This window comes from Betta splendens, chromosome 11 (assembly GCF_900634795.4).
Source record: "Betta splendens chromosome 11, fBetSpl5.4, whole genome shotgun sequence".
In the NCBI taxonomy this organism is placed as follows: domain Eukaryota; kingdom Metazoa; phylum Chordata; class Actinopteri; order Anabantiformes; family Osphronemidae; genus Betta; species Betta splendens.
This window is the reverse complement of record NC_040891.2, coordinates 16,213,245-16,224,792: the sequence shown is the minus strand read 5'-3', so window position 1 is coordinate 16,224,792 and position 11,548 is coordinate 16,213,245. Positions and strand designations below refer to the sequence as shown.

Genomic DNA, 11,548 nt, shown 5'->3' with positions numbered 1-11,548 from the left:
CCATAAATGCTCAGGAGAGGGATTGTTCCTGCATGTTGACTTACTGGCCATGTGACAATAAACTGCTGCTTAATTATTTACAATAAAAACTAAATAAAAGGAATTTAGTTCTCATACCTGGACAAAATTCAACTTTCAACCAATTAATTCTTTTCATCTGCAGAGGTCGATGAAAACAAGCAGCAGGGCCTACTCATCGTAAAATCTGGATCTTTCAGTTACACCATAGCCGAACAAGTATTTTTGCAACAAGCAACCAGTCCGACAACATCAAAGGCACCTTGTTCCTGTCACACGTACCAACCATCAGAACCCTGCACGTGTCAGACTGACCTGGACACACAAAGTCCACCGTGTAAAACATCACTATAGCTTTATTAAAACAATCAAATAGAACAATAAATAAAACTCTTAAACCATTCCGGTTCATCCGTCCAGTCTCTTCATAGCCACCGACATCAGCGGGTCTCGGTCCTTCGAGCTGCTTTGGTTCTCTTTAGCGCTTTGATTACATGCAAGCCGAGAGCTTTGATGGGCCGCAGAGGCATGGAACCCGGAGCGGGAGAGGAATCCAGCCACCGATCTGGATCTTTAATGTCAGGGGACTTCTGGACCGGAGACCGTTTTCTCCGGTGAAACATGGACTCCCGTCGGCGCGTACAGGGGCTCGCGGCCAGCACGGCACAGAATCCATAGGACGTGGTTACCTTGTCCACGTGCGATAGCGACATGGCCGCGCGCGTCGTCAGATCGGTGTCGTTGGATCCTGTCGCTCCAGTTGCAGCGGCGCGGCCCGAAGCCTTGATACTCTGCGGCAAATAGCCGAACCGGAGCCCATTTGAGGCCGCGGGGCTGCGGGGTGTTTCAGTGTCGTCATCGTGGTCGGAAAGCAGCCTGGTCCGACCTGATGAGCTACGCAGGGACCGCGGCGACAACAGCATTAGTGGACTGTGGGGGATGAGAAAAGTCGGGATCCGCTCCGGAGTCACGACCAGGTTTCGCAGAGACGATCCTTTGATGGCTGACATGAGGCCCGCTGTTCCTGCAGAGACAGGAGGCTTTAGTAAACACGTACCTCTGTCGCGGGGGGGGGGGGGGTATTTTGAAGACACAATTTTTATTTCAAACAGTTTGACAAAAAAAACCTCACCTGAGTTCAGTCTAAAGGTCACAAAAGCTAGAACTTAAGACCTAACACAGTTTAACCTTAAACCACAAATGTTCTCACAAGCAGCGCCAGACTATGGAGACGTTAATCAGAGCTGGAGTCGCTGACCTGTGGCCTTTTGGCTTCAATCTGTAGCAGCAGGTGGATCCAATCACACTGATTGAATGATTCAACTGCCACCTTTTACCTTCAGCTCACCATCACATTCATGAAATGAAATGTTGATGCCACAGGTTCAGTTTTCAGATAAAAATTAAAAACTGATTAGCTGATTTACCAACTAACAAAACATCTGTGATAAAGATTTTTTTATTTCACTGTTTTATGCAAAAATGAAAATACACATAAAAACAGCTGAAACTGAGTGACACCAAATTAGGATACTTTGATTTTAACTGACGTGTGGTTAAACCTTTGCTGAGTGCCCTCAGTAATAGACAGATAACCTGAACAATCAATCAGTTTTTATATGAACAATTCATCAACATGATGTTCATAAAAGATGAGGAGCTTTTACTGCAGCAAGACAAACAAGGAGCTGCTAAAAACAGCAGGAAGCCAAGATCCTTCTCAATAAGAGCCACCCCTCCCCAGAAAACCCTGAAAAATAAGGATCTGCTCACTACTCATCTTCATTTTCATCAAGTTTCTGTATTAAAATCATTTGGTTCCCAGAGTTTATGGCTCCTCCCCAGAGCATCCCGGAAACTCAACCACATGTGTGTCCTTTGACCCGGGTGGCCCTTGTTTTCATTGAAACAACAACAACAGTCCCAAGGAAAAGTCAGTTCAGCATCTGTGCCTGTTGCTGTCAAGGTGGACAGTGAGCATCACTGGGCGGGTCGGGGCCTGTTCCAGTGGACTGAGCAGCTGATTGGCTGTCCATGTAGCAGCTGGCATGTGACTGGTCAGAAAACCAGTCTATCAGTCGCTGTCAGAGCCAACGGCTGATGAACCTTTCCTTTTCCTCTTTGGAGCTTTGGGCTTCGAGTCCTCCTCCTCCTGAAACATAAAACACAGCTTCATCACACGGCTTGAGTACTGAATTATACAAAAATTATTGTGTTTCTTATGATTCATGATGACCGCAGTTCTCTGTCCTGAGTCTGGCCATGACACCGATGCCATTTAATAGCACAGGGGACAGTAACAGGGTCAGAGTCAGGCTGAAGGAACAGAAGCGTAGGTACCGATGCACTGCTGGAGGCGCTCTCCTCCTCATTGTTGGTAGGCGGAGCTGCTCCTTTCCTGGAGCGGGGGGAGGAGGCCGGAGCTTTGCGCCGAGACTTGGGAGGCTTTGTCTGAGAGTCCTCATATTCCTCAGCCAGTGCAAACAGGTCACTGAACCTGCAGCAAAGTGATGAATCAGAACCTTACGTGATCTCACCTGTGAGTGTGTGGAGGCGAAGAGGTACTTACCTCATTTTATGGGCTTCGTCACAGCTTGCCTGGACATGCTGCAGAGCCTGGAGAATCGGAGTCTGAGTAAAGACTGAGACACAAACAACCAGTTGTTAACCAGTAACTGTGTTTCCATGTGTAGCATGTACACTGCATGTACTGACAGCTGTTCTTGGTGTTGCTCAGGGTCAGTCTCAGGTTGTCCATGTGCTCCAGGATCTGTTCCAGGGTCAGCTGAGCCAGTTTACTGCTGGAGCTACGGAGACTGGACACAGACACACAACTCGTCACTTCACTAGTCTCACCTGGGTGAGTGTCTCTCACTCTGGTCTCTCCCCACCCGGTCCTAACCTCTGTCTCTTGCGCGGTTGGTTGTTGTTCTTGATCAGCTGGGCCTTGATGTGTTCTGCCAGGGTGTCATCATATTTGGATGCCCAGTGCCTCAGGATGCTGGTGGTGAACTGGTCCTCAGGGTGACAGGGACGACTTAGAACCATCTTTACCATTTCCTCACTCGGCCTGGGACACACAAAGATGAGCATCATCAGAAAGCACTAGCATTAAGACGCAGTGTGATGCAGGTTTTTCCTACTTTTCTCTGCGGAGTTGCAGCAGTAGACAGGACAGGGCCTCAGGATGTTCTGAAACAGAAGAGACCTTTGAAACAGGAATGCAAACAGAGTTATTTCATTAGAGCATGATGCCAGCACTCACCCTTGTATTTGAGGTGCTGCAGGATGGGGATGATGGTTTCCAGAGGAATGCTATGTGCCAGAAACAGCTGCCATGTGCTGTACTGCTCAAAGGTCTCCCAGTCCAAAGACTGAACTGTTGATTTTGAGCCAAAGAGCAGAGAGGAAGAGTCAGCCACTGTCAACTACAACAAGGGTCTTTGGACAGTATCCGTTCCTTACTGAGGATGTTGAGCACCGAGTCTTTTCTGAACATCACTAGGTTTCCCATCATCACATGACACATCAGCTCCTGTAACTACACAAACAAACACAAAGAACTGTTACCTGTCAAAAACCACTGCCTCCGATTATTTACTCAGATTTCTTCTGAAGAGAAACTGAATATATGAACTAATAGTAACATAGAGGACCGGCGTGGACCAAAGTGTCTGAGGTGGACTCAACTTGTAAATAAGGAATAAGCATATAGACACAGTAACAAAAGTCAGCCAGAGATAAATAAGAAGAGAAATGAAAAAAAGAAACATTTGACATGTCTAAAACAGCAGACAACATCCGGGAGACTTACCTGTGTGGAGTCGATGACGGCTACAATCATGTTGAGCAGTTCGCCGCTCCGCAACGTTTCATCTGGAAACTGAAGGAAAGCAGTTTCAGAGACATGGCGTGACCACAACAGGGCAGTGACAGTCTCTGTGCGTGTTATACCTCAGAATAGATGGAGGGAGTGAGGTAGCAGAGTAGCCGCACGTCATCTTCTTGACATGCTTTCATGTCCATCATCAGACACGTGTGCAGGTCCCCGAGAGCTGTGGCCTGAGCAAAAGACTCATACAGCATCATCTTCCCATTCGCCGCCTTACTGCAAACAGACAAACCCAGATTAAGCCCCAAGCTGCTGGCAGAGCTGTCATCACGCCTGTAGCTGGGGGCTGTGGCAGTACCTGGCTTTGAGGTAGTACAGCAGGTGGTATCCGATCTTGGGCTGTTTCTGATAAAGTTCTGCCAACATGTCGAGCAGCACAGAGAAGCCGCTGTTGTCTTCTTGCATTGTGACTAGGTTCCTGAAGATCAGACAGACGGGTTTACACACCGATTCCTCCAGGGACCTGCACACAGACAGACAGGTCATCAGAGAGAGGCAGACAGGGCATCGCAGGTGACAGACCGGCAGACTTACTCCTCTGTGATCTCCTCTGGCAGAACATCCCCTCTGAAATGATCTTTAAACAGTTCAGACAGACAGGAGGCCAGAGCTGACATCTGCTCTGAGTCAAAGTCCTCCTGTAACAGAGGAGAACCACAGTTGAACCATCGCAAAACCACAGAACCTTATTCAGGCCCTAGAATGTGACAGAACGCACCTCCAAAATCAGGTCCACGATCTCCTGCATGGTCTCACACTGAGCCTCAGTGTCGCTGAGGAGGGCAAATATCATCAACAGAATCAAACAATAATCGACCGTTGAACCCACAAGTCCAAATCTGAGGAAGGGACAGAAAGGAAGTAGACGCTCACCTGGTCTTCTGCAGCTGCTGCACTTTGTCTTTCATAGTCTCATCTAACTGGTCCAGCCAGGGCGTGATGTCAGCGGGCTCCTCTATCACAGCCTCTTTGATTGGGTGGAACCTGAACTCCCTCTTTTTTCCTATGGTTGTTCAGAGCAGTCTGACGTCATAAAACTATGCAGTTTGGTTACAGTGATTTTAAATCACTAATAGGTGTGAATGTGTCCAGGTGATTCAATAATAAAATGTTAATTTTCTTTAGGATTAAGTTCCACTAAAACAGGTTCATTTCAATTTGGCCTTTTTTGGTTCTGGCCTTTAAACAGGGATGAACCAGGAGGCCATTCTTTCCACAAACACGCTGAGCAGAGTTTTATTAACTAAAACATAATCTGCTCCAGATTGCTCCTAATGACACAAAAGTCCATTATGTAGACAAACCTGCATGTGCTGAGTTATATTTTACATAATTACATAAAAATCCTTTACCTTTGTTGGTGACCTCCTCTTCATCGTCACTGAAGGCAGCCTCTGTGTTGTCATAGCAACCCTCCTCCTTATCCAACACGTGGTTTTCCATCTCCAGGGAAACAGACTCTTCCATCTTAACTGGAAGACACACATACGATGACTGATCAGTTCTGGCTTGACCAAATCAAAAGAGGTTTTTGGATACAGCGCAGTACCTTCGGTCGGGGGAGAGGGGGAGCTGCAGAACTCGGGAAATCTCTCTCTGAGCATTGATCGAAGCTCTCGGTCCAATTTTGGATTATCAAACAGCGGAGCGAGGTGACTGAGACACATTCATAATCAATAATCAGTACAGAAGCATAGAAAATAACAATGGAGAGAATTTGGACACAGCCACTGTTTGAAACTAGCCACCGAAAGCATTAAATGTTGGGTTAAAAAGTTTGGGACGCTTTTATTCATATTCACACAATAGCACTGGGGGCTGCTCAGCTGTGTTGTATTTCCTCCACAGTTAGGTCAATAGATAAAAGGTGTACAACTGTTTCCAGTACTGCGACCAGCTGAGCTGAACCTGATTATCATGCATCAGTGTCTGGTGAGTGTCTCTTACGCCAAGACTCTCTTCTCCATGATGAAGTTTAGGGAGTTGAAGACACCCTGACGGACCTGCGACTCCAGTGGGGGATAGAAGTGAGGGATGATCTGATAAAATACAGAAACAACGAGGAAGGCACAAAATAGTCTACTTTAATAGGAAAAATATATATTGGTCAAAAGGGGAATTCATGATAGAATGACATCAATAATGTAAGCAATTACATTATGGGCCATTTGAATTCTACAATCAGTTCTTAAAGGTCCAGTAGTGATCACTGGTTTATCTGATTGTGCAGTTTGACAGCAGCAGGAAGAAAACGTCTTGGATGTTGCTCCTTCACACACTTCAGAAGCATACAGATGGTGGGAGTTACAGTGTAAACTTACTCTGCACATGAAGTCCAGCAGTGTAGCAGTGATGGCAGGGTGAGGTTTCATAGAGTGATGCATCACCAGGATGGCAGGTTCTAGACCAAGAGTATAAACAGACACTAATTCTCATTTATCCAAGTAAGTGGAGTCATGCATCTGGACTTTGTTCTAACACGACTTATAGGATCCATTTACACATGTGCATTATGTGGATCCCTGAGCTACAGAATTACTCCAAACAGTCAGAAATCAGTCAGGGTCATGTTCTGACCCAATAGAACCCAATGAGTTCGACCTGAGCAGACTATCTGAGTGTGTGCTTGTGTGTTACCTATGTTCATGATGCTGTCTTTCTCTGGACTGAAGAACAGCCAATCATAGAAAAGTGCCAGCTTGGCGTTCGAAGCCGCGACATTAGACTGGAGAGAGATCATGGTGAGTGAATATAAGTATTTACCCCCCCCCATACATTAACCCACCCCCCACTCTATTACCGTGCAGGTAGTTAGCAGCCAGCCAATGATAGCCCAGCGTGGCAGAATGTCAGAGCTCAAGACCTCATTGGACGGATGGACCACTCCACAGATGTAGCGGATCAAGTCACAGCGCAGGGACTGGCTCTCTGCTGTTGACAGGTACTGTCTCTGAAACCAGTCCTGATATCTCTTCTGCTGCCCAAAACGCACCTGGACACACAGATAAAATCACCACTCTGCTGCTTCTGATATTGTTGTGATCCTAGTAGTTTGTGATAAACTTTACCCTTGAGGTCATGAACAACAGTTTGGTCTCCATGTCCGGTGTGAGTCGACAAGCCAAAAACTTTCTAGAGGTCCGAGCTGTGAGCAGCTGGAGAACGCCTGCAACACATAGAGGTCCACTTTCAGAGACACAGGTTCACAACATGATCACACAGTCAGAGTGGGCTGTGTATCAGTTTACCAGTGGACTGAGGACTGAGGACTTGTGGGTTGTGCAGCAGGTCTCTCCACAGCAGCTCCATCTCTGGAATTCGAGCAACATTTTGCAGTAGACGTACCAAATCTCTGCCGATAATCACACACTCCATGAACTGCAGACACAGAGTTTTTACTGTAACCTCTGGGAGATGAAAACACCCAACTGCTCCTTCCTACAGCCTTTTCCCCACCCTCACCTTCTCCCTTAGCATGCCAATACAAAAATCGACTTCCTTCTGACGGAGAGACAGCAGGTTCGGCGCTCCGTGGTCAACGATCAGGCGGAGGTAAGTGTAGACAGACATCGCTATTAGCATCCCGCTCTTCAAGACCCACTCCCTGCAAAAAGGGAAACCCGAGTTTCACAATAAAGCCTTGGAGCTGCTTCGCTGTGGCTTTAGAACTGAAAAGATAAAGCCTACTTTTGCTCCAGCAGGATGTCCAGAACGCTCTCAGCCAGCCACAGGTTTTTAGAAGACACATCTCCACCTAAGAAAAGCACCAGTGTTAGGTCAGGACAATCAACAGGGGCCTCATGTACAAAGACTCTGTAGATTTCCTACTAATCTTCTTTTAAGTTCAAATCCAGAAAACTGCGTACGTAGAAATGTATCAACCTCTACTAATTAGGAATTTACGCATGTTTACTTTGTACATCTCAATCAACATAGAATTGAGCAGGTGATTGATTTGCAGACTTCTCCTGTGACACGCCTCCATAAAAATATGTTAATACATACATACATACATACATACATACATACATACATACAGTCTGCGTCTGCGTAGTACGCTGAGTCAGACAGCGTCTGCAGGTTCTGAACAATAGCCGAGAAAAAAAGTGGTCTGACAAAAAGGTCGACGTGAAACGAAGGAGGGCTGTTTAACACCAAAATGTTACCAAAACAGGCGAAAAAGAAGTTGAATCGATCCCCCGATTCGTGTCCAGTCGATGGCTCCAATACGTCAAACAAACCAGTTCTTGCTGCAAATTGAGCTTTAATGTTGCCTTGAGTAGTCACATCATTGGGGACTTGATGCCTTGCTGACCCACACAGCTGGCATGGCTCAGCTCAGGGTCCACACTTATTTAAGCTTGCTCCTCCTTTGTTCGTTAAGTGAATTAGTGTGTACACAGCTTGTATATAGTTTTTTCTAAGTTTTGCGCAGTACAAGTGCTTGCCAGAGCTTGCTGATCACCCTGCGCATCATAGACCTGCGTAGACCTGGCTGACTCCACTCACCCTGGACAAGTTTCATCTGCTGCGAGCCGACAGAACTGAGGACAGCAGTAAGAGGAAGGGAGGGGGCCTGGCTGTGTTTGTGAACATGACTGCATACCCACTTTGACCACTGTTAAGTGTCGTACTGTGCCAACTCAATCTAATTTGACTGATTTGTTGCCATACTGTTCACTTGCTGCTGTAAAGGCTTTTTTTCTTATGTTTGTATGGATTTATTCATATTTTTATGTCCTCATCTAATTGCAGACACATAGCTTTATTAATTGTTTATCGCTTTTCTCCGGTGTGAGTAATGATCCTCTTCACATAATTAACAGTCTCCCACTTTCACCTCTAAGTGTTGCCAATGGACCAATAGCTATAGAAAAGTAATTTTGCCAGCCAAGGAGCTACCGTAGAGCTACACATATTTGTTATTCACATTTATTATATTATTATATTGATACATCTCAACATATGCGTAGATTTGTGCTTACTTAAGACTTGCGTAGATTTCCTACTAAATCTGGCGTTCGTTCAAATCCATAAAGCCGCCTAAGTACAGATGTATCAATCAAATCAATAATAATTGCAGACATGTGGCTGTATATTAATGATATATTGTTTTTCTCCGCTGTGACTAATGATCGTTTTCACACGATGAACAGTTTCCCAGTTTAACCTCTTGGTGTTGCAATTGGTCCAATAGCTGTAGAAAAGTACTTATGCCAGCCAGAGAGCTACCATAGATCTGCACAAGGTCTACGTTACGTTTTTTTTTATACATCTGACCTTAAGCGTAGATTTGTGCTTATGCCAGGTTTTCATGCATAAGTACCCTTAGTACATGAGGCCCCTGGTGAGTCTGACCTGCAATCTGTTTCAGCAGTGTCATGATGACTCCATCGGCTCCCATCACTCCACTCTTCACCAGCTCCCTGACCAGCCACACCAGCTGCACAGAACCATCAGTTCATGGTAAATACTTTTTCTTAGGTAATTAAGTCAAAGGTTCATTATTTATTTTTTGCTCTGTGTGTGAGTGTGTGTGTACCTGGGTTCTGGGGATGTCTTGCAGTTTAAGGAACTTCTCCATGAGGATGTGGTTGATTTTCACCAGGACTACATTCATCCCATCTCTGTTGACCAGTGTAAGATCTCTATAACACTGCCCCCCACATACACATCAATAGCCATGTTATTGGAAATGTCATTTATACTTTTTAATATGTCATTATACTGTCAGTGTTCCACAGGTAAAGACTGAAGTTTGCCTCACCCTCTGGGCTTGGGCAGGTTCTGTGAGCACCAGGGTGAAGAGACCCAGACAAACCTCCTCATGTTGCGGCTGACCTTTACATACCTGAGGGACAGGTAAACAGGAAGACAAAATAAAAAAAGAACCCTTTCACTAGACAATAAAAAGTCCAATGTCCACTACCGCATGTAGTAGCCGTATTAGTTATACTAAATATGGGAGTGTGTGATGGGCTGGTAACCTCTCTGCAGTGTACCCTGCCTCTCACCCTGTGACAGCTGGAACATGCTGAAGCTCCACCCATGACCCTTGTTCAGATGGTGAGTGAGTGAGTGAGTGAGTGAACATTGTTATGAGCAGTAGAAGCAACGTTCGGGACAGTTTGCATCATTGCTATAGTGTGTGTGTCTTACGCTGGCTGTGAGGGCGTCATTGGCTTCTCGGTCCGACAGCCCATTGGTTAACGACTGGACAATCCCAACACAACGCTCCAACCTCTGAAAACACACACGCAGTTTTATTAACCAGTTTTCTAGGCTCAGGCTTTTCTAAACCAGATTTAATCCAAAAATCAGATCACATTTCGATGCCAGGTTGAGCTCTACACCAGTTCCTGACTCACCAAAACAAACCATGAAGTTTAATTAATTTTATTTACCTGTTGTAGTACTTATGCGTAAGCTGTCATCTCACACAGAAAGCAATATAATGGTGAACACGTCTCCATCATCTCGTCTTAAATGTGGACTTATAGGTTCCTGCCAATGATTTGCTTTTCTATGAATAGACTGAGGCTATTCTCCACAAACCAACAGTGTCGTTTGCCTTCTCATTAAGGCAGATAGAAAAGTTCTTATCAGAAACTCTGACAGACCAGAACCGTCTCTTCCTACGTCATAACTCACTGGGCTATCAGTGACTGTAAAGCCGATCTAGAACGGTCCAGTGGGTGCCTGATGAACAGCCAGGAAACCCAAATGTCTCAGACCACAATACTTGTCCATCTGACATAGAAAACATAAGCAGGCGCATGCGCATCTGTCACTTTTAGGATTAGCACGTTAGCATGTAATGTCTGGGTTTATCCTGCCTCTGTGATGTCTGTCAGATCTGTCACACCTGTCTCACTTCATCGGCCTCACTCTGTCGGGTCAAAGGCGCTACATCATGTTAACATGCATAGCTACATGTCTATGCTAACTCTGCTGAACCCTGTTAGCATGCTAACTAGCCTAGCCTAGCGTCGATGCAGCCTGTAAACGGTTCTTTGTATCCGCTGCTTGTCCAACAAACTACAGATCTGTGCTAATAAACCCGCCGACCGGCGGCCGCATAGCGGATTACACAAGATTCCAGGGTTTTAGTCCGGGTCAACCAACCTCCTCCAGCTCGTCTTTAGCGTCCAGCGGGGTGGACACCAGGAGCCGGCCCTGCGGCTTCGCCTTCGCCGGTGCAGGCTCCATCTGCTCCCGCCGTGCTTTGCCGGGCCCCTCGGAGCTGAGAAGGCCTGGTCCCGGTTCAAAAGGACTATGTATGTTAGTGTCGGTGTACCGAGAGGTGCGGGGTTGCCGTGAACGTCGGTGTCCCTGTTTGAGACGGTCTACTCGGTTAATGTGTGTTTGTAAAACTTGTTGTGGGTCACAGTTGATCCTCAGTCCCGCTCCGAGACTCTGTCCGACCACAGGAACATCAACGGACATCCGCACAGACCGGAGGGGCGGAGCGTCGATGTGGACCTTCCAACCAATCCGTTTAATGGGCTCTTTGAGTGACGTGCGTGGAGACCAACGACAGAAGGCGACTATCGAAACGCTTTGGTGAAGGCCACCTGCATTGTACCTGCTAATAACGTTTTTATCGTCAACACACGAACGTAACACGTGTGAGACATA

At 46.3% G+C, this 11,548-nt stretch overlaps 1 protein-coding gene across 1 annotated transcript; it reads right to left on the bottom strand.

Annotated features, from left to right (window-relative positions):
• Positions 1-356: 356 nt before the first annotated feature.
• ints3 (integrator complex subunit 3) lies at positions 357-11,371 on the bottom strand. Its single transcript, XM_055512786.1, has 30 exons — positions 11,036-11,371; positions 10,070-10,153; positions 9,678-9,761; positions 9,453-9,566; positions 9,269-9,353; positions 7,598-7,664; positions 7,373-7,514; positions 7,159-7,288; positions 6,979-7,076; positions 6,711-6,902; positions 6,548-6,635; positions 6,232-6,311; positions 5,858-5,949; positions 5,460-5,566; positions 5,263-5,382; positions 4,784-4,913; positions 4,629-4,683; positions 4,445-4,548; positions 4,209-4,373; positions 3,973-4,126; positions 3,833-3,901; positions 3,484-3,559; positions 3,284-3,397; positions 3,162-3,210; positions 2,921-3,088; positions 2,734-2,834; positions 2,588-2,660; positions 2,359-2,515; positions 1,277-2,170; positions 357-1,042 (listed from the first exon to the last, which is right to left on the bottom strand). Exons 1-29 carry the CDS (start codon positions 11,354-11,356, stop codon positions 2,093-2,095), a joined length of 3,297 nt encoding a protein of 1,098 aa, XP_055368761.1. The 5' UTR covers positions 11,357-11,371; the 3' UTR covers positions 357-1,042; positions 1,277-2,092.
• Between the last annotated feature and the right edge of the window lie 177 nt (positions 11,372-11,548).

Excerpts from the sequence above, each read along its gene's own strand:
- ints3 (XM_055512786.1), bottom strand. The coding sequence starts at position 11,356 with ATGTCCGTTGATGTTCCTGTGGTCGGACAGAGTCTCGGAGCGGGACTG. Across the intron at positions 4,914-5,262 it reads AGAGGAGGTCACCAACAAAG|GAAAAAAGAGGGAGTTCAGG; the intron begins GTAAAGGATTTT and ends GAACAACCATAG. Across the intron at positions 2,171-2,358 it reads GCGCCTCCAGCAGTGCATCG|GAGGAGGAGGACTCGAAGCC; the intron begins GTACCTACGCTT and ends TTTATGTTTCAG.